We start from the raw sequence: 20,946 nt of genomic DNA on the forward strand, positions 1-20,946 counted from the left end.
AGGCGGACGCTGCCTATAATCGCACCCCTGGCCCCTTGTTTTTTCCAAAGTCCTGCCGGGAGCCAGGCCAGTCAGCCCCGTTGGTGATGGAGTCGTTGGTGGGACGCGCCAGTGCTGTTCAATGCGCGTTAATTGGATTGCGAGATTGACACGCGGACACGTGATGACGAAGTGGAATGGACACCTGAGGAAGCCTAATTGATGCGCAAGGGGGGGCGTGGCCAGGGCGGTGCTGCATGTTGGACAACTTCAATGGTCACTGGACGGCCCCCACACAGTACTATCACAAGTCATTGATAAGAGCTAGGGAGTCACTTTCAGGGGGCATTCACCAAACTTTAGTGCTTTTACAGCCCTAATTCTCACGGTGATCAGCTAAGTAATAGGGCATTATAGGGAGTTACCCCCAAAATCTAAAAAACACAAATTAATCCAAAATGCACTGTAGTGTACTTTGGGTTGATAGTGGCTAAATCTTACATTTAGAGGGGACTTTCGTCTGGAAGCTACTCACTGTGTTACACTGTACAGTTGACGTACCTCGACCTGCTGGAGTGGTCAAACTTCGTGTGCCAGCCGTGGTACCACTGAAAGCTGAGGGCGGACGACATGCCCGGACAAGGATCCTCCCACAACTCGCCTCAACTGTCCAGATTCGAGTCAGAGCCCGGAGAAGGCGCTCAGGGGGGCTGGGGTTCCAGCAAGGGTACGTAAAGTGCGTGCAGCCGGCACTTTCTGCGGTGGTGGTGTGGGACAGTTCGCCTGCGCAGGTGCGTGCTGGATACGGAGCGACGCAAGGCAGAAGTGCTCCAGCGGCTGGGACTGGACGATAGTGCATGCTCGGCGATGGAGCTGCAAGGCTCACAATTCCGGGGCAAGCCTCGCCAAATTTTACATCGATGGCATCGTCGCAGCTGGGAGATTCAATCGGGGTCAATTGGAGTGTATTTTGGTCTTGCTGCCGAGGGCATTGCCTTGGAAGTCTCTCCTCCCATATCTAGTCCTCACGACTCCAAGAGACGCCATTATCACGGCTTCTCGCACCAAGCACACACACTTTCGGTTCCCCTCAACCCTGCTTTTTCTGGTGGACCGTGGGTAAGATTGCCAAGGTAGGTACCCGGCCCATCCCTCCACACAATCAAGCCTGCTGAGGTTGCTAGTCGCACTAGCGGCCAGCCCAAATGAAGCTCCTGGGAAGCCCGTCCCGATATGTGTTTGACCATGACGGCATCTTTGCGACAGAGCATGAACGGGCTCGTAACACCCCCGCTCCCCCTCCATGGTAGCTGGCCGAGAAGACCCGAATTCACGTTTGCTTGCGTACGTGGTACCACAGCATTGTGTTGATCAGGGGAGGGATCCCGTCCTTGGGTTTCAGCTCAGGCCGTGTCCAGCACTTTTTCCGTCGGAATCAGACCCCGGGGACAAGCCAGGTGCTTGTGCCCGTGTGACAGCCAACAAGATGGACTGCGCAATGGCGTTTTTGCCTTCCGCCTTGACCATGGCCTCGTTGTGAAGTGCCCCGCGCACCTTGCGCCGCTCCACTGGGAGCCCAACATCCTCGCATCGCTGGTATAGGCCGGCGCCGTGATGAGCGGGCACAAGCTCGTCTTTGCCAGCCTCGACCATGTACACTCCGGGCAGCCTTCCCCGGTGCCTCTGGGCTATCACGCCGAGGTTTGTCCAGCTGTCCAAGTGGTTCCATAGGAACGGGTAGAGGTATTGGTACGGGAGCCACTTTTGGGGATACAGCGCGTGCAACATGGTTCGGACAGAAAGGAAAGGAGTCTCCAGGATGAGAGCATCCAGCTTCAAACCGGGATAACTCTGCCCCTTGGCTGCCAGATTGGTGGCAAAGCCACACCCAATGCTCTGTCCCCAGAGCAGCACCACCGGCTTCTGGTTTGTTCCTGCAGATCGTGCCTCATGCAATTGGGAGATCCATTGTAGCGCCGCCTCGGAATCCATGTTTATTCCTCGTTCGTAGGGTCGGTCGTGCGAAGTCCAGTAGCCTCGGTAGCTTACACAGACCATTGTGTAGGTGGCGGAATCGTCGGCGTCTCGTACTCGGTGAAGAATCCACGACAAATCGGGAAGTCTAGGTGGCAGTGAGGAGGCATTTCCTAGAACCGATGGTCAGTCGTGCAGCAAGGTTTCCGCCTTGATAATGACAAACCTTGGAAATAGAGGATATAAACAGGAGTCTTGGTGCGACCAACTATGCCAGGGTCGGATGCGGGCAACACATCCGACACACAGAGAGCAATTTCAGTCCCATCCAGAGACCGAATCCTCTCCTCCCTCCATTGAGTACCCCCACAGTCCTTTTCAAAGTCGGCAATGCGCATGCTCCGCGCATTGGGCGGCAGGAAGGGGTTGTAAATGATCATGTTTTGGCACATGACCATCATTGCACACTTCCAAGTCCACAGAGCCACAAACAGGCCACCAAACATCAGTGGGGGTATCAGGATCGGCGCAACATGAAAACCCCTCCTGCAACTGCGAGCATGTCGCGCACACGCAACCGCAACGGCAGCATTAGAGCTCCATGCGAGCGACAACGACGCCGAATCGTAGCTCCTCCAGAGCGAGGGTCGCGTGGCCGAGAGGCGGAATCGGCTCAGCGCCATTGGGGAATCGCAGCGGCAGACATTCGAACGCACCCCACAGCGAGACTGCGGCAAATAGACGATGGCGGAAGCGGGCGTCGACGTGGGCGTGAGGCCGGCTTATGACATGTTCGCTCGCGACTGGACTCGGCCCTGCAGCTGGTGAAGGATGCGCGGTGAGGACGACACGATGGTGTTGCCAGAGAGGCGGCGCATGACAAGGAAATGGGCCGCGACGGGGCTCCATGCAGCTGCTGGGCCAATCCTCACCGCCCCGCTTGCCAGCCCTCCAGCGCCGTTAGGGGACCTACAGCCCAAAGCAGAGCTGCAGAGGACCATTGAGGAATGGGGTGGTGGACGCTGGTGGACTGACGCGGTCGGCCGCATACCTGTAGGCACACTATCGCCAACCCAATGCCACACCTAGGACTGCCCCGTGCTATCACCAATTGGGGCATCACTGTAGGCGGTCTCCGCTGGAATCTTCAGACAAACCCGCCTAAAAGCCCAACTGTTTAGCACGCTGCTGCCTTGTTCTAGGACCAAGCGAGAACCATCATCCACCTCAACTATTTACGTTGTAAACACCATCGAATTTACCATCCCGTTCCAGCTCGTTCCATTTCTCTTCCGTCAACTCCCCGCCCCCTCCAACGACCCAAACAACATCCCCTCCCGACACAAAACGTCCAACCAACCCCGCCGAATATACCACCGCCTTTGTCGCCAGATTCATCATGCCTGGCTCCCTCGACAAGGAGAACGATGGCCACGCCCACGTCGACATCCAGAATGACCTTCCGTCCCCACGAGCCGAAGGCGATACCAGTCCCGTCCTGCGAAACAGCAAGGGCTGGGACGGCAAGTTGCGAGTCCCCAAGACGGCCCTCGTAGCGAACCCCGAGGCCCTGTCCGACCCGGAATATTCGGATGACGAGAATGTTTTGGATGGAGGCGAGATTGCCGCAGACGAAGGTACTGTCACATGGCTCCACGCAATGAACAAAACTGATTTGTGCCGTCATAGACCTGCTTGATGACGAGGATCCTGAGACGGACGAAGTCATGTGCTCCCACTCGCGAATCGGCTCAATATCATCACTCAAGCTCGAACGATTCAAGAATGCAGCCCGAGTCTGCCTGCGTCAGAACAGCATCCAGGAAATCGACGGCCTCTCGGCGCTCGCTACCACGTTGGAAGACCTCGACCTCTACGACAACCTTATCGGCCACATCCGCGGCCTTGACGAGCTGACAAATCTAACGAGCCTCGATCTCAGCTTCAACAAAATCAAGCATATCAAACATATCAACCACCTAACGAAACTAAAGGATCTCTTCCTCGTGGCAAACAAGATTGGCAAGATCGAAGGGCTAGAAGGGCTAGATAAGTTAACGTCTCTTGAACTGGGATCCAACCGCATCCGGGAAATCAAGAACCTCGATACCCTCACCAGCCTTGAAGAGCTTTGGTTGGCGAAAAACAAAATTACGGAAATCGCCGGCCTCGGCGGACTGCCCAATCTGCGCCTACTCAGTATCCAGTCCAACCGCATCACCGACCTATCTCCCCTCAAAGACGTGCCAACGCTCGAAGAGCTGTACATGTCCCATAACGCTCTGGAGTCACTCCAAGGCATTGAGAACAATCTCAGACTCCGCGTGTTCGACATCTCCCACAACAAGGTCTCCAGCCTCGAGGGCCTCGGCCCGCTGAAAGACCTGGAAGAGCTTTGGGCCAGCTACAACGTGATTTCCGATTTCGCCAACGTGGAGAAGGAGCTCAAGGATAAGGAGCAGCTTACGACTGTCTACTTTGAGGGTAACCTGTTGCAACTCCGCGCGCCTGCACTCTACCGCAACAAGGTACGGCTGGCCCTGCCACAGGTGAAGCAAATCGATGCCAGTAAGTACTATCCCATGATGGCCAGCTAAATTGCACAATGCTAACACCCCCTCCTTCAGCTTTCGTCAGAGTATAGCAAGTTGCCGATGTTAGGTTTCGGAGGACACAAGAGCACACAGCATGGCGTTGGACGGCGTCTTTTACACATAGTATAGCAAATACGGACAGGGAAAGCACAGAATCATCAGACAACCAAGCACATATTTACAGATATGGAATCGTCTCAGGACCGAACACCGGATTTATCGAGAGTCAGTGATACTCCACAGGATCTCCGATGTCAACTTTGTTTATCATCACCAGTAGGGCGGAACAGGACATGGTCATTTGGTTGGGGGAGGTTACTTGTTTGTATTTTAAGGTGGACTCCCGATGATGTCCTTTGGGGCTAGAAGATAGAGCCATCAACAATAACAAACGCCTAAGATGATCCCAAAGCAAGTCATTTCCATCACTTTTCGTCGTCAAGTCAAGTCATTTATCTAAGCGAAGATCCAGAGCTTCTCGGTGGGGAAGTACTAGGAAGCGAGTCAGCTTTTGTCAGGGGGGTAGTTGGAATGTGTAAGAGGACTCACGTTGGTGGGCTGGTTGAACTTGAGGTTGAGATCCATCTTGGAAATGCGCTTCATGTCCTCCTCGGGGATATCGAAGGCGCAGCAGTCGAGGTTCTCGGCCATGACGGCGGGGCGCTGGGTCTTGGGGATGACGGCCAGGCCCTGCTGGGTGGCCCATCGGAGGAGAACCTGGGCGGGGGTCTTGCTGAGCTTCTCGGCGAGGGTGGTAAAGACCTCGTGCTGCATCAGAGGCGACGCAGACTTGGCGCGGTCCATGTCGAGCTCGATGAAGCCGGTAGGGCCGAAGGAAGAGTAGGCAGTCAGGGCGATGCCCTCGGCCTTTGCGAGGCGGACGAGCTCGGGCTGCTGGAGGTAGGGGTGCAGCTCGACCTGGAGGGTGGCGGGGGGGATCTTGGCGTACTTGAGGAGGTCGTAGATGGTCTGGGCCTGGAAGTTGGAGATGCCAATAGAGCGAGCGAGGCCGCTCTCGACCAGCTTCTCCATGGCGCCCCACGTCTCCTGGTTGGTGGCCTTGCTCCAGCGGATCTCCTTGTCGCCGTCGTAGTGCCAGCCGGGCGGGTAGCGCACCTCGGGGTCGACGTACTCGAGCGCGACGGGGAAGTGGATCAGGAACAGGTCGAAGTAGTCGACCTGCCAGTCGGCGAGCTGGCGGCGGGTGATGGGCTCGACGCGCTCGGCGTCGTGGAACGTCTGCCAGAGCTTGGAGACGATGAAGAGCTCCTCGCGCTTCACGAGGCCGTCCTTGATGGCGCGGGCGACGCCCTCGCCGCACTCCTTCTCATTGCCGTAGTCTGGAGACCGGGGAAGTTAGTCAGAAGCCGTGTTTAGAAGAATTGGTTACAATGCGGATTGTAGGGGACCAGCTGCTCTCAACACCGAAACTCTCGCGCATGTCGCATTTGGCGGGGCCAGAGCTGACAGCTGGGAGCTCAACGCATGACGCGAATGGAGGGGTCAGAAATGCAGGGGTCCGCTGGCTATTCTCTCGGGGTAATTGGGTAAAACTGGTGAGGGGCAACAGCATGAGCAGGGGGGGTTAGGATGGAGGGGCAATTCGGACGCTGTGTAAGAGGAAGAGGCAGATGGACATACCGCAAGCACCGTCGAACAGACGGTATCCGGCCTTGATGGCGTTGTAGACGGTGTCAGCGGTCTGGTTCTCGACCTTCCAGAGGCCGAAGCCAACCTGGGGCATCTCGTAGCCGCTGTTGAGCTTGATGTTGGGCACAACCATGGTGACGGTGGGGGGATGAAGGTGTAAGTGTAGGTGTGGTGTTTGTTTCGTGGAGAGGACAGAACCGCGACGCAAGATGGAGCAGGAGAGGGGAAGAAGGGAGATGAGGGAGGAGTGGGTGGGAGAGGCATCATGGAGTATTTATGGCGTCGACCAGCTTTCAATCGGCCCAGTCGTCCCCCGGCATCGCATGGCCGTCATGGCATGGCATTAGCATTGGCAGTCGCATTGATAGCCAGACGCCTACCCACATGGGCCGACAGCCCGTCCGGCGAGGCCAGCACACGTATCATGCCTCCTTCGGCCATCAGCGCTCCGGGGAGAGAGAAAAGGCGGGCCGGCAATGTCATGGCAACGTAGCGCAGCGCAGCGGGCGGGATACATGCTGGAGAGTCTCCTAGTTACTGCGCAGTAGGGGCCTGGGGGTGTTTGTAAATCACCTACCTACCTACTAAACAAACCAGTACTCGGGGAAAGGCTGTCCACCGCGTGGTTCCACCGATTCGACGTCGCATTTGATCCCAGAGCGCAGTGCCGCTTTTGTGGGGCTGTCTGCAATTCATCCGGAGCGGCCGGTGGGGACGCTGTGGGGCCGGCGGGTATGTTCCAATCCTGCGGGAGAGCGCGAGGTGCGGCGGACGGTTGGCGACTCGACGACGAAAGAAGACCTGGCAGCGGCTCTATGTTCCTTGTCACTTATCGCGGTAGTTAATGTGCGATACCGAGGCTGTGTTGACGGCTTTGGTTACATGAGTTTGGCACTTAACCGGCAAATCAGCTACCGGTCTGTGGTTATAACCCACGGGTGAAGTAAAGTAGCGTGGTGGAAAGCCGCATGTCAACGTCGTTTAAGACCCCGGGCAGCAGACTACGAATAACACGCCCGGGTTAATGCTGACCGACTTTGTAAATGCCTCCATCTGTTCGAATCCTGGACCATGGGATTCCGGAATCCCATGAAAAGATGCGGCGCCGAGAACCCCACGTCTGCAACATTCGATCACAGTCCAGGGTAGCAAGGTGAGGTGCAGAAGGTGAAGCCATTCGCATCAGCACCCCGCAACGGCCGGGATAAGAAGCGAGTAAAAGAAGCAGAAGCAGAAGCAGCAAAAGCAGCAACGCATCTACACCAAAAGCGACACTGTACACCGTGGTCCTGAGGTCATGATGGGGAAGCCCTGACGGGACCCTGGGCCAGACATGGCTCCGACGGGCCGCCTCACGACCAGCTTGAGCCGTTTGATTTCATGCAGGTCCCCTTTGATTGGCATGACGGCCGGGAGGGGGGGGTCAGTTGAGGCTTCCACGGCGTATCCCTTTGGGCTTCTGCGACGAGACTCCGTGGACGCCTATTTGTGCGTTTATTGCACCTCGCTCGCAGCCTCTAAGCCAAGTGGGCTGGAAGCAGGCGTCCGTGGCTGTGATTGACGCGGCAGGCCGTGTATTGAGAGAACCGACCCTTACCCCGGTGGATATGGAACGACAGCCCGTAGACTTGTGACGGGGGTTGCTGCGCCCGTTGTTAAACAGCGGCCGGTGCCAGGTTTCCCCGACGTCAAGACCCTGTGCCGCATATGTTCTTCGTCTCCTCCTGGATTCCCGAGTGCGCCATCCGTTGCGCGGTTGAAACTGCGACTTGCGGCGCCTTGAAGAATCGCAATCTTTCCGGTGGAGAGCGAGGCACATGTCGGCCCTAATCATTCGCATTTAGCCTGAAGTCCCCCACGTCGGGGAGTGTCGGCGGATTTCGTCCCACATGCGGCTAAATTTGCTGGCTCTTCGATCACTTATATCCACCAGTGAACGAGGGAGTGGAGTCGATGCCTGGACCCTCTCTTTTGAGGGCGAAGTACACACGCTCGAATCAACACCATGACAAGCGTCTCCGCCTCATGATGATCAAGTTTGCAGCAAATCCCAATGCTACTGCCATTGCTGCTGCCATATCCCCGCTTGCTAACTAAGGCCTTACTCGGCGGGAGCGGCAAACGAGGCTTCCTCTATGAAAGCTGGGATGAAAGGCGAGTTCGATGGTGATGGTGTCGTCCGTGACGTTGGGCTGGATTAACGATAGATTTCAATTCCCTTGTCAAACTACACTTTCGGGCAATCTCAAAGAATCCCCCTCTTCAATTGCACAGGCTTCTCTGCTGCTCGTGCTCGATCGCAACTCCGAAGCCAAAATTAGGATTCATCAATGCAATTCCCCAGCATGTACTACAACAAAGAACTACCTGAACACTCATCATCACGCCCCCCTCCCCTTTTCCCAACTGTGACATGAACAGATCTCGACTCAAAGACTGCGCAATGCCAAGTGCCGATACTCCCTTGATACACCCAAAACGGCCGCCTTCGAGAACAAAAGACATTTTTCATCTCACACGAACAAGCGATCAGAAGATGGTGTCCTCCGGCGACCATGATCGCGATGACCGCGCCCTTTGTTTGCCCGGACAAGCTTATTATCTCGAAATACCCTTGAACCTTGCACATTCGGTAATGAACCATCAACAGTCGCTTACATCCTTTCACCATGCCTAAGCTCCTCCCAAACGAGCCGTTGGACTTGACCGTCAACCAACGCTCCACACCCATTTCAGGTCTCGATGGCCTGCGCAATCTACTTACCGTCCAGAGCGCCCTCCTCCGCGGCGATCGTGAGGTCACCCTCCACAATACCTCCGGCATCAGTCATGATATTCGCAATAGACTACGGCGCAACCACATGGGCCACATGCACCAATCAGTCCAGGATGACGTCGCGTTCAGGCTTGTGAAACGTCCCAAGAAAGATGATAGAATGGATGAAGATCGACTGGCAAACATGTTTGGAGACTACAAGTGGCAGGGTTTCAAATTCGAATTCCTCAAAATCCTAGGCACTGGCGGCTTTGGAGCTGGGACTCTCTGGAATATCCATCTTGAAGGCGGAGCCAGCAAAAAGGTCGTCCTCAAGGTCCCTATGAGTATGGGGTCGTGGGACAGCCAGGAAATAGTCTGGCATCAGCGATATGGCGGCAGCCGCCACACTGTTCAGCTTGTCGATCTAGCTGAGACCTCCAAGGCTGTGCAGGACGAATTCAAGCTGAAAAATCCCGGCCAGCCTTTGCAATATGACCAGGGCGAGGTGTTCCGCCCCGATATGTTGGCGGGTATGGTTCTGGAATACATGTCTTACGGTGACCTTTTTGGAATTCTGCGTAAAGCCTCCAGCCACATCGAGTGTTTCCCAGACAGAGTATTGTGGGGTATCTGGGAATGCCGTACGTTTACACCCTCCCCCGCCTCCTAAATCTTGCAACACTAACATATAAAACTAGTGGTCAAAGGCGCGGCTGCTGTTGCGTATCAACCCACTTTCAAGGAACAGAACCGGGTTTTTGAACAAGAGATGGAGCAAGCCAAGTCGGAAGGCAAACTCGAAGTCTTCTTCAGAAAGCTTGAGAAGGAGAAAATTGCACATGACATTCATTTAGATCTCGAAGAGTCCAACAGTAGGTGGTGCCCTTGAGGGTTTTTCGTTTCTGGCTGACAATATACAGTTCTTGCGGGCGATGCCTCTGACCATCCTAATCAGCCTGTCTTTAAAGTAACTTTCCCATTCCCCAGCAATAAATCAAGGTTCTCATAGCTGACTGAAACCCAGATCCATGATTTCGGAGGATTCAGCCATAAAATGTCTGAAGCTTGGACTAGGGCCGACGAGGAGTTTTATTGGCGACTCAGGAATCCATGCAAGATGACGAGATTGACACCGGTACGCCATACATATAAAAACGGAGTGATTGGTTTCTAACAGCAAACAGGAACAAGTCCACCAAGAATGGGACCAGCTCTCCTTGAACGTCCCACACCATATCGGCATCGGCAGGTTTCAGGGCGACAACCTCACCCGAGGTAACCCTATTGCGGGGCGATTCGGAGTCTGGACAAACATCTTCATCCTCGCCAAAACGGTTAGTTAATGGTATTGACCTATCTAAATGACATCTCACTGATAGCTTGCTAGATGGAAGCAGTAGTGACCCTCATGTTCCTAGCACATCCGTTTTCAGCCAAGAATTACGTCTCGATTGACCGGAGAACAAAGGGGCGCACATATGGCTGGCGATTGAACATGGATAAGTATCGCCACGTCGACCAAGAGCTGCGAGATATCATCTGCCAGTGCTTGTTCGAGCGGCCGCTTGATCGGCCTTCCATTATCGGCCTCATGCGGAACATTGAGAAGCGCAAGCGTCAGGGCTTTGAGCAATCGGAGGAGGATGTCAAAAGGTTCTGGACTGACTTCTTCGCTCCTCAACCCGCTGTGCTCATCCCAGAAATGGCGCATCCGAATGCCGAGCAGGAACTCACACAGGCCTTCCACGACGAAGTTCTAGTATCGACCGCGGGAGTACCTCCTCCGCTCAACGAGAACCAACCCCCTATGGCCCAGCCGCAGGTAGAGCTGCGGCGGCCCATTAACCCGGGTATGGTTGGAGAATATCGCCAGGACGCGGCATCCCACGAGCTGCCTCTTCGGCAGGATCCGCTACTAGGCGACGCGCCGAGAGGAACTAGTCTCCCTCCTCCTTCTCAAGGTAGAAAGAGGCAACATGGCGATTCCCAGGACTCTGGGGCCGAGGGAGGCTACATGTTTGCTATATTTTCAGTCCCTGATGGGTCCGATAGTATGTCTTCTGGAGATATGAGCATACGGCCGTCAAAGAAGATCAAAATCAAGCCAAAGACTGATAAGCGCCCAGCCAACAGTATCGAAATCAAAGCCAATACTTCTGTGCCATCACCCAAGTCGACCAAGCCTATCGAGAGAGGTCGTTTCAAGGGTGCGAGCAAGGTTAAAAAGCAGCATAAGAAAACGCCGAGCTCGTGGGTGCATATGCCTGTGGCGATCCAGAATCTAGCGATTCGGACAAAGCAATTGGGACAGAGAATTGGCTGTGATTTGACTGATCAGGTTTCCAGACCAGCCTGGGAGCATAAAGGCAAGTCAAGTTAATTTCTTGTGGGAGTTTGCACTAGGGGTATCAAGTGATACTCAAGTCGTCCCACGGAGTTTAAGTCACAGTCACTTAGTTAGATTCATTTTTAGTTTCTCATCAGATGATGAGTTCATACGATTTTGCCCTACATATTTATACATTATATGAAATTTTCCATATTCCAATCCCTTATTTAAATCAGTTCACCAAGCACCATACATCTTTTGGGTATCATTAGTATCCTCCGTTGCCGTTACTATCCATGAATAGAAAAAGAAATATGCATATCCAGGGTTCCCCGAACTAACGTAGCTAAATACGCCTTTCAGCGTGAGGGAGAAAAAAAGAAAGTAAGTCAAGCATTGGACTCCACACCTGAGAGTCAGGGGGGGGGCTTGCTAATTAGTCTCAATCATCGAGGTTTGAGTACCGGCAATTGCAAGTTCCGGACCTGGCTTCGACGTTGCCAATGCTGTTGCCGTTGGTGTCCTCGCACTTGGGCGGGCCCGTCGTACCGGGCTTGCTCTGTACAATCTCGGCGTCGCCAGGCCAGGCGCCAAACTTGACGTCACCGGGTTGCGGGTCGATGGTGCGGTTCCCGCGTTGTCGTGTCCATAGCGTGGCCTCGAATCGGGTGTCGTCGAAGATGCACGTTGCGGCACGGTTGTCCGAGGTCAGCTTGTCCGAGGGGACGACCGACTTGGCCATGGAAAATGAGAAGCGCAGACGCTCGGTGGACTGGCCGGCGTCGATGATGGCAAGCGAGCGGTTGACGAAGGATGGAGCAAAGGGGTTCTCCGTAGAGGAGATGGTGTATGCGGAGGAGGATTCAGCGGTGATGACCCAGAAGAAGGCGGCCGAGTCGCCATCGGTGTATGGGTAGCACCGCCAGGTAGACGGGTTGGAGGTGCATTTGGTTGATGTCTCTTGAAGATTGACTTCGAAGGAGAAAGACCCAGCTGGGAAGCTTTGGTCTAGAAAATCAGATCCTCCGCTGTGTTTTTCTCGTCCTCTTTGCAGTTCTGTTAGTTACCGTCCCTCGGCGCTGTCGTTTGGATCTGTCCTTACTTGTCTTGCAAGCCAACTGTCAAGCCAACCGCGAGTCCGACAGCAATAATGACCAACACAGCCACTGCGACTCCCAAGATATAACACCACCGGTCCACATGCGTCCTGCGTCCGCCATACTCACCCCGCTGCATCCGGGCCTCCCGTTCCTGTGACTCCCCGTCGGCCTCCTTGTAGCTGGGCGGAGGGTGATTCAGCGTCGGGACGGCGCCCAAGATATATGGCGGGACATAGGGCGGAGGGTGGCCCTGCGGCGTCCCGGGTGACGAGCGACCAGGTGATGGGCGACGAGGAGATTTTTGGGGCACGCGGAGGGGAAGAGGTAAGGGGGATAGGTGAGCGACAACGGGCTTTGGTTGTGATGGTTGTGGATGGACGACTTCGTTCTCTGCGATGACGGGCAGGAAGCCGACGCCGTTGAGAGAGCTGCGAGAGCTCACAGAGCCCGGCCCCCGGCCTTGGCCGTGGCCTCGCAACATGGCTCAGGGTCCTTTTGGAATCGTTGGGCCTGGACTGGATTGCCGAATTGAGTTGCCTGGTTTAATCCGGTAGAACAGTCGATGCGTGGTGAGAGCTGGTCCAGCGTCGGGGGACGATCGTCGCAGATGGTGGAGAGAGGCAGTTGATTATTCTCTAGTCGGGACTAGGAGAACGAAAACATGGGCGTGTTTTTCATGCGAGAGATGCAAGAGATGCAAGAGATGCGAGAGTGGTTTCTTTGTTCACAGTTGGGCTCTAGTTCGTTGAAGAGCAAACGGGCCTGAGAACATGGACCGGCGAGAGGATGACTGAGATGTGAGATGAGAGACGAGACGGGAGATGACAGTGAGCCAACCAAGACAGGCAAAGACGCAATTGCCAATCGAGGAGCGCAATTCAACACAGATCAGCTCATAGCGGAGAGACAGAGAGATGACGGCGTGAGAAAAAGGAAACCGGGGAGTCGGAACGGGAGCGAGGCGGCCAGCGGGTTTTACAGCACCACGACGACCACCGCGGGCAAGGCAGGTGTCAGAAGACAAACCGCCAGCCGACAGAAGAAGAGTGAGAAAGCGAGAGTCAAAAAGAGGAACCGGCAGCTAGCTGGACGCCACGGTGGGCGGCCATTGGGAGGGATCGTCGTTGCTCGTCGAGACTCCCAATCAAGAATCAAGACGCAGAGCCACACCCGTTTTCCAGCTCCAGCTCCTGCAGCCGTCTCTCTCGCCCTCGCCCGCGCCCAGCCCAAGCGACGCCCAGTGACGCCTGGAAGCTCTGCGGCCCACGCAATAAAAGCAGGCTATTGCAATGCCTGCTGCGTTAGGCCGCCCCCCCGGATTCTCGTCCTACGGCTCCTCTCCATAGGATGGATACACAGGGCAGACGGCCAGCCCATCGCTGGAACGAGCAACTGCGGAGTAGAGGCTTCCCGGGAAAAGAAATAGGCTCAGCCTCCGTGGCGCGGACCAGAACGAGCCCCCCCTGCTGCCAATGTGCAGACTATTGATCACTACCTGGGTTGCAAGAATGATGGCATCCAAGGCGGCCAACCACTGCGCAGCAACTCGCAGCTCAGCCAGCAATCCCAGCGCCAATTGGCAATAGTCGTCCGTCCCACCCGGGCCCCTTGCTTCCCCGAGCTCGATCTGGAAGCTGCATCCCAGCTCGCCCAGCTCGCCCAGCTCGCCCAATGCGCCTCGTCGCCCCTGAAGGCCGCCCAGAACGGCGCGCTGGATGGGCGCCCGCGGATCTGATTTGAGAGAGGGGAAACGGACGCCTAGCGTTGCAGCGTGCCGCTAATAGTCCCATGCCATGGCGGTCGCTCCCCCAGACTGATTGGTCGCCTGGTCCACCTACTGCGAGGGAGGTGCATAGGTACATAAGGTAGCATGTATGTCTCTTGTGCAAAAACCGGGCCTGGGAGCTGGCAGTAGAGACGGCGAGGGGTTTGCCAAAAGAAGCAAAGCAAATGAAGACGAGGCTGGAGGCTGAATGGGCGCAGTCTGTGCGGACACAATTGTCGACACAATTGTCGACAGAACGGGCGATGGAATTGATTGATAGCAGAGTTGAAGGCGCGACGGTTCAATGCCGTTAGCCAGCCCTATAGCTCCATGCCATGACGGGATAATGATCACGGGTTATTATCATCAAGATCGGCCGGCAAGTCCCGTCACAAGGCACGGCAACTTAGGTACCTACCTACTTATCCGCCCTGCATAAATCGTAACCCTAACCCTAGGAAACGTCCTCGTTCTCGGTCTCGTCGGGCGGGCCAACCCTCGTTTTCAGCCTCAAGTCCTCCACCCTACTGGTCTGGACCCCAAACCTCTCGCCAGCCGCTTCTTTTTATGCACGCAGCCTCTGTCTCTGAACCTTGCCCAAAAACCACGCCCACGTTGCATCGAGCCGTGACATGGCTGAAGTTTGTCATATTCCTCATCTCCATGTTCATACACGTAGGACCTCGCCCGGGCCCCTTTCTATTGTTGGCCCATCACTCCAGTGTCCACCTCCACTCTAGTGTCAGCCTCCTCTCCCTCCGTCACCTCCACCACCTCTGCTGATTCGCCCATAGACTCCGGTGCCTCGAGTTCCTCGCCCTTGTCCGTCCACACCGCCGCTAGCTCCGCCTCGATCTCGTCTCGCCGCTTCTTCCAATCGTCCACCTGCGCCAGCCGCTCCCGGAGGTCGTGCAGTTCCTTCTCCACCTGCATCTTCTCCCGCTCGGTCCCGATTCGCTCAAACTCCCATTCGTCCCCACGCTCTCCCATGCCCAAGATGAGATTGAATGTGTGGTACTTCTTGAGTGAGGCACGTGTCGAGATCGTTATGAGAGCTTGATGGCGTTAGTTTCCTGTTTTTATATCCGGATTCGATGAGTGAGGTGTTGAGTAGAACTTACTGATACCCTTCTCTTTGCATGTCTCGTAGAGAAGTCCTTCCACATCACTAGAAACCGCACTCGTGCCCTCGTCGATGATGGCGTATTGCGGCTCATGGTACAACAGGCGCGCAAAGCCCATCCTCTGCTTCTCACCACCGCTCAGGACGTCCTTCCACTCTTTTCGCGTATCCCATCCGCCCTCACGATCAGGCAGATAGCCAAGTCGCGCCTCGTCCAGAATCCTCTTCAGGTCATCTTCAGACTTACGCTTGTCCCTCATATCCACGTGGCCATCGGGGTAAATGACTTGATCACGCAATGTGCCAGGGCTCAGATACGGCCGCTGGGGTAGGCACATGATGCCATCTTGGCCAATGTCCTTTGGTCGACTCACCAACCCTCGGTACACAGGCCACAGCCCAGCAAGGATCCTGGATATGGCCGTCTTCCCCACACCGTTGGGCCCAGATATCTAGCAGCGGTCAGCCTAGAAACGCATCATTTTCAACTTTGACTTACCAGCAAGTGTTCGCCGCTCCTGACAACGATGGACAATGATTCGAGCAGCTCTTCGCCACCCTGTGGCCAGAGACTAGGTGCCACAACCGGCACATGCTCGAACCGCACTCCATCAAATCCTTTCTGAATAGTACCTTGGACATCCGAAAGCGAGTACAACTCGTTCTGACCAGTTCTCAAATGGTACGCATCGGCGTGCACCCGGTGAAGCGTCGAGATGAGTGTGTATACCCGGCTAGTGTAACCCGCTAGCTCGGCCAAGTCCTTGATCGAGTACATCATTCGGCCGCCAGCGTCGGCGAGCGAGAGCATAAGCCGCTTGTTAGTGATGAAATCCTTCATGCGGTTTCGCTCTCGTCCTCCCCGAAGGCCATTCTCTGCCATCTCTGCGGCACCTCCCATGCCACCCCATGCTGGGAGGAAGACGGGCAGCGACGACAACAGATATCCGTAGGCGCTCCAGCTGTACTTGAGAATAAAGTCCTCAAGGATGTTGTAGCGGATCTTGAGCATGTAGATACCCTCCATCCATGTCTTCAACGACTTGAATTCCCGGTTTAAGAACGTCTTCTCCATATCCGCTCCGCCATAGAATGCAACTTCCTCGGCATTGGCTATTAGTCGAGCATGCAAACTCCGGAAGTCGCCCTCTTTCCGGCCTTCTACAGCTTTCAGTTTTCCAAACGGCGGAGAGAGTCGCCGCAGGATACTGGCTGTCAAAAAGTAGTTGCTCATAAGACCGGTAATTGCCAAGGGGCCGAGTGATCGATATAGCTGGTAGTTGAAGACGCATAGGTCTACAAATGGCTTGCCGAGTGATGAGTAAATGTTTGCTGCTGATGAGCAAAACAAGGTCAAATCCTGGGTAATAAATTGATCTGCGCCTTGACCAACACCTCCATCCAAATTGGAGAGTTTGTAGTAGTTGAGGTTGTCGTTGAGATACAAGTCGTGAATGTACCGTGTGAGTCGGGTTCGGAAGGCAATAGAGACCTTGGACTCGAGATACTTGATCATGGCATTGGTATACGAGGCGAACCCACCAAGACCGCACCACTAAATGCTGTGAGTAAATCATCCGTCAAGTTTTCTGGTGAAATGAATCTTACCTTTACAAGCCCTAGTAGGAAGTGTTTTCCGTTGCCAGCCACCAGATCTCGGACAATAGCACCGTCCAGGCGAGCAACCACGAGGGAGAGATACGTCCGCAGCATCAAAAAGAGGCCATGACTTACAAGTAGCCCAGCCTCTTTGCTCGACCACCTGGGGATCATGATGCTCATTAGGCTCAAGAACTGGTGTAGGAACGCAAGATTCAGTCCCGGCTTCGTTTGCGCAGAGGGGACCGTGCCATCGCGAAGCCCAGAGACGCGTGGGGGATTGAGGAAGAGACGACGATGCGCATCAAAGGTAAGAGGCTTGGTCGGCCGGATAACGACCTTGGACGTGCTGTCCTTGTATGGGACATAGATGGTACGCGAGCCGTCTTTGTTGTGCAGATACGAGTTGGTGCGAAGGAGCTTGCTGCCCTGCTCCCGCTCCTCTCGCCGGTTCTTCCACCATCGTCGCCCGCCTTCTGCGCCGAGGATAATGGACACAGCCAGTGCCAGCGTCGCGAGGATGCGCGATGTGCGAGATGTTCCCCGTAGCTTGGACTTGATGCGGCCGGACCATTTCTCGATGAAGGCTGCCAGCAACTCCTCGGCGGCGGTATGCCGCAAGGTCGATTGCGCAGCCATAGGCAGGATCCGAGTCTCCGGGGACGCCGTTAGAGTCTTGATAGAGGCGCTCGTTATGGAGCTTCCCCATACGAGGACCAACTCTCAGCGAGCCTCAAAAAGGCCACTTCCCCATGGGGCGTCGGTTTGTCTTTGGCGCGAGCGGGAATGGAATCACAGATTTAAGCAGAAGAGGTTCAGATTGCCGTGGATGCAGATGCAGGTATGAATGGGCGAGTCGACGAATGCGGATTGTAAATCGTGGACGCGGGCGTGGATGTGGTGGCCTCAACGGAGCTCCGTAGGTGTGGTTGGGAGGAAGGCATCATGGCATGTGAAGGCGGCTTCCGAGGCACGCGCACATGCGACTGCCGCAGGCCACGGCTACGACTGCAACTGCGACCGCGTCTGACGAAAGCGGCGAAGGGCGGCGGCCAGCTCGGGAATGACGCCACGAGGTGCTCCACGAGGTGCCAGTCACATGATGTGCTCCACCGAGAAGCAGCACAAAAGCCTGGGGAAAACATGGGGGAGCTGATTGATGAGGGGGGAGCTTAGGGGGTGAGTGGTGCTGGACAAGGACTGAGCAATCTACGCGCAATCGATGATGCTGGTTGGCTGACATTGGCAAATCCCTCCACTAACCGAAGGTGGAAGTTTGCCTCAGGAACCGAGTTGGTGGGCTGCAACATGGTTCAGTTGTACCCAGCCTACCCTGGAGCAAGTATGAGAAAGAAAGCAAGGTCAATTATAGACTGGGTCTTTGAGTTTGTATATTACTCCGAGGAGGCAACTAGTGTACTCTTTATTGAACTTGCTTTAATTCGTACAATGGTTCCTGCAAGTCATTGTTCGCACCAGCCCGTATGCCCGAACTCATCCAACAATTCAATACTCATTGTATTGTACGAGTAAACTTTCCCATTATTTTGGGACGGCGGGAATCGCCGGGTCTAGGCCCCGTCAATTGAACAAGTGACACGCAGATCCACATGATCCGACGACTTGCAGAATCATTCCTCACATTCTAGACAGCTACCGGAATCGGCGGATGGTGAAGTGAGGCTCTGCCTTTGATGTCAGACACAGACATACCGCACCCACCACCACAGCGCATTATCCACTAAAATCGATGCCACTTAAGACGGATGGATGGGCTGTTCGTCGCGGGCGGTCTGGACATCAATCAATCACGGGCGTCGTATCCCAAAGCGCGCAGGCATGGGGGTCCAGAGTCCCGATGTCTTGACCGGCCCTGGTCCGTGCCAGTTCACACGTACAGGTCAGCTCTACAGCGACGGAAACTAGCTCTGTGCCAACTTGACCGGTGGCTTCGTGGATGTCATTGTGCACAAAGAGTCCAGGTCGCCGGGACCCATCACCAACCCACCCGACTTGGACATTGTAAGCCACTGCCGATCGCAGGCACGCAGCTCCTTAGATCGCTGTTGAATCTCGCCCGTTGGTCCACGCCCAGGGCCCAGGCAAACCGGGTCCTTGCTGCAGACCAGGGACCGGCGGTCTCTCGATGGCTCACAGCCAATACCGAGCAGCTAAGGCCGGCGATGGAAGAAGCGGGTGTGAGAGGGTGTGAGGGTGGTCTCCAGCCCGGTCACAGCGGGTATGTAGGTCCCTCGACTGGTCCGTTGAGCGGGCCACGCACCGATGGGGGGAATCACGGTTCCGGGCGCCAACACGGCCAATCAAGAAGCCTCCACAGAGGCATCTCGTCTCGGGTTGGCATGGTAGGGCACCGAGGGGGCCTCTTTTCGGGGGTCTCGCTATGGGGAATTCGGTCGCCGTCATGCAATGCATTGCCAACAGCCCCAGGTCCCCCAGGTCCCGAGTGCCTCTAGGTTTCTCGTCTCCGGCCAGCCGTGTAGATCTCGCGCGCCCGTCTATGACCTCGCCACTGTGCTGCAGACTTGACAGGTGGGAAAGAGAGTTTGATGGTGGGCAGGTGAACTGAACCCAAGTATGTACCTGACCACCAGAACTGTTGTAGTGGCTGCGACGCTGCCTGGAAGAGAAGCAAGAATTCAAGAATGTGGCAACGAGTGGCCACAAGGTATTGTCGAGCTGGCGCCCGAGTCGTTGCCTCCTTTCTCCCATCGGTCCCGCGTCCCACTAGCGAAAGCCGTCTCCGCCAGCATCACCACAGAATCCATACCCAAGGTCGACAATCTCATTTAGTGGGTGCCAGATTGGGACTCGCTCGCCAGAAACCAGCGAGGGCCGAGGACAAACGGACACTGCGACGACCTAGCCCGGGCTCTAGCCATTGAGCGCGACTCGTTGCTGCAGAGCACAGGTACTGCGAGGCCTGAGCTTTCACTCTCCCCCTTCCACAGGCCCGCCGACTAGGGGCAAAGGCGTCGCACCGGCCATGGGGCCGTCGTGGCCCGCCGTGAGCAGCCATGGGAGGGTGTTAAGATGAGCTTGGCGGGCACCATCATTAGCGGAGATGACAGACATGAGGATGCTTACTGCGCTATCGTGGCGCGTAGTGAATAAGAGGGGGCTCCACTGTGAGGAGTCTCATCACAGCAGGGGAAGCGTCATGTGCGAAGACTCCAAATCGCACACTGTACGCGATAGCCACCTATTGGACTTGAACGTTCCCGGCGGGCTAATCTCAAGACAAACTCCACTCACACCTTTCCTCCCCATCCACCCCAGTCGAGCCCCGTCGAGCCCAGTCCTCTCAAGCCCAGCGCCCAGCGTCCAGCGTCCAGCAGCCACTGTCCAGCCTTTCAGCGTCCCCTGCTCGCACCGGGTCATCCCAGTCCCAGCGCCAGCCAAAAGGCCTAATCCACGTTTAAAGGCAATCATTTCGCTTGCGCCGCCAGCTACTCTGAGCCTCCGATCCGCTCTGTCTCTTGTCTCCGTCTCCCGTCTCCCGTCCCTCCTCCTCCTCACCGAGCTCCATTTCCGACCGACGCGATCCCCGTTCCAAACTCCCGTTTGCGGCAGTCCCTCGACGAGTTCTTCGACGAGTGTCTCGTTCGTTCTCCAGCGCCCTTTGTGCTCGAGCCGTCCGTTCTCTCTCTCTCTGTCTCACTCTCGCATCTCTGCGCTTCGCCCCAGCCACCTCTGCATCGACAGATCAGCGCTGCAATTCTAGACGACGAATCCCTTCGACTCCATCCAACCTTTGTCACCAGCTTCTCCCTTTTTGTCCGACTGCTTCGTTACCGACCGCGCCGCGGGCCTCCGAAGGCCGATATCAAAATTGCTAGAGGACTGAGCACTTGGGCCAGTTTTTGAGGGCTTGGTTACCGACGTGAGTGACCATCATTGTCGCGCGACGCATGTGCTCCTGGTGTGGTTTCTGGTGATCATCATCTTTCTTCCGGGGACGCGGGAATGGCCGACGCATGCTCTATTCTGCATTTAATTCTCTTCAGAATTGTGTATTGCACTGTTCTTCCTCCCCCCGGCTGAAAGTGGTGGCTTT

The 20,946-nt window shown here is 55.7% G+C and overlaps 9 protein-coding genes across 9 annotated transcripts; 5 read left to right on the forward strand and 4 right to left on the reverse strand.

The window, feature by feature from the left end:
• Nucleotides 1-1,377: 1,377 nt before the first annotated feature.
• BGZ61DRAFT_349367 (Alpha/Beta hydrolase protein) lies at nt 1,378-2,411 on the reverse strand (the record flags this gene model as incomplete). The annotated part of the gene is made up of 2 exons (XM_046240144.1): nt 1,378-2,126; nt 2,180-2,411. The coding sequence occupies 2 exons, from the start codon at nt 2,409-2,411 to the stop codon at nt 1,378-1,380; spliced, it is 981 nt and encodes a 326-aa protein (XP_046105931.1).
• A 941-nt stretch (nt 2,412-3,352) lies between these two features.
• BGZ61DRAFT_530921 (uncharacterized protein) lies at nt 3,353-4,597 on the forward strand (the record flags this gene model as incomplete). Its single annotated transcript, XM_046253631.1, has 3 exons — nt 3,353-3,590; nt 3,643-4,521; nt 4,581-4,597. 3 exons carry the CDS (start codon nt 3,353-3,355, stop codon nt 4,595-4,597), a joined length of 1,134 nt encoding a protein of 377 aa, XP_046105932.1.
• A 267-nt stretch (nt 4,598-4,864) lies between these two features.
• Nucleotides 4,865-6,801, reverse strand: BGZ61DRAFT_448764 (NADP-dependent oxidoreductase domain-containing protein). Its single transcript, XM_046245514.1, has 3 exons — nt 6,189-6,801; nt 5,097-5,887; nt 4,865-5,039 (listed from the first exon to the last, which is right to left on the reverse strand). Exons 1-3 carry the CDS (start codon nt 6,328-6,330, stop codon nt 5,004-5,006), a joined length of 969 nt encoding a protein of 322 aa, XP_046105933.1. The 5' UTR covers nt 6,331-6,801; the 3' UTR covers nt 4,865-5,003.
• Nucleotides 6,802-8,866: 2,065 nt separating this feature from the next.
• On the forward strand, nt 8,867-11,435 carry BGZ61DRAFT_574137 (uncharacterized protein; the record flags this gene model as incomplete). The annotated part of the gene is made up of 6 exons (XM_046256150.1): nt 8,867-9,596; nt 9,654-9,827; nt 9,876-9,922; nt 9,980-10,090; nt 10,140-10,289; nt 10,343-11,435. 6 exons carry the CDS (start codon nt 8,867-8,869, stop codon nt 11,333-11,335), a joined length of 2,205 nt encoding a protein of 734 aa, XP_046105934.1. The 3' UTR covers nt 11,336-11,435.
• A 291-nt stretch (nt 11,436-11,726) lies between these two features.
• Nucleotides 11,727-12,865, reverse strand: BGZ61DRAFT_530924 (uncharacterized protein; the record flags this gene model as incomplete). The annotated part of the gene is made up of 2 exons (XM_046253632.1): nt 11,727-12,330; nt 12,387-12,865. The coding sequence occupies 2 exons, from the start codon at nt 12,863-12,865 to the stop codon at nt 11,727-11,729; spliced, it is 1,083 nt and encodes a 360-aa protein (XP_046105935.1).
• Nucleotides 12,866-13,186: 321 nt separating this feature from the next.
• Nucleotides 13,187-14,547, forward strand: BGZ61DRAFT_574139 (uncharacterized protein; the record flags this gene model as incomplete). Its single annotated transcript, XM_046256151.1, has 2 exons — nt 13,187-13,684; nt 13,865-14,547. The coding sequence occupies 2 exons, from the start codon at nt 13,187-13,189 to the stop codon at nt 14,117-14,119; spliced, it is 753 nt and encodes a 250-aa protein (XP_046105936.1). The 3' UTR covers nt 14,120-14,547.
• A 301-nt stretch (nt 14,548-14,848) lies between these two features.
• BGZ61DRAFT_349748 (ABC transporter transmembrane region 2-domain-containing protein) lies at nt 14,849-17,510 on the reverse strand (the record flags this gene model as incomplete). The annotated part of the gene is made up of 4 exons (XM_046240169.1): nt 14,849-15,204; nt 15,271-15,724; nt 15,772-16,827; nt 16,881-17,510. 4 exons carry the CDS (start codon nt 17,508-17,510, stop codon nt 14,849-14,851), a joined length of 2,496 nt encoding a protein of 831 aa, XP_046105937.1.
• Nucleotides 17,511-19,447: 1,937 nt separating this feature from the next.
• Nucleotides 19,448-19,993, forward strand: BGZ61DRAFT_448771 (uncharacterized protein). The gene has a single exon (XM_046245515.1). It carries the CDS (start codon nt 19,535-19,537, stop codon nt 19,772-19,774), a length of 240 nt encoding a protein of 79 aa, XP_046105938.1. The 5' UTR covers nt 19,448-19,534; the 3' UTR covers nt 19,775-19,993.
• A 56-nt stretch (nt 19,994-20,049) lies between these two features.
• On the forward strand, nt 20,050-20,613 carry BGZ61DRAFT_476382 (uncharacterized protein; the record flags this gene model as incomplete). The annotated part of the gene is made up of 1 exon (XM_046248799.1): nt 20,050-20,613. One exon carries the CDS (start codon nt 20,050-20,052, stop codon nt 20,611-20,613), a length of 564 nt encoding a protein of 187 aa, XP_046105939.1.
• Between the last annotated feature and the right edge of the window lie 333 nt (nt 20,614-20,946).

This window comes from Ilyonectria robusta, assembly GCF_021365365.1.
Source record: "Ilyonectria robusta strain PMI_751 chromosome Unknown BGZ61scaffold_7, whole genome shotgun sequence".
NCBI classification, from domain to species: Eukaryota; Fungi; Ascomycota; class Sordariomycetes; order Hypocreales; family Nectriaceae; genus Ilyonectria; species Ilyonectria robusta.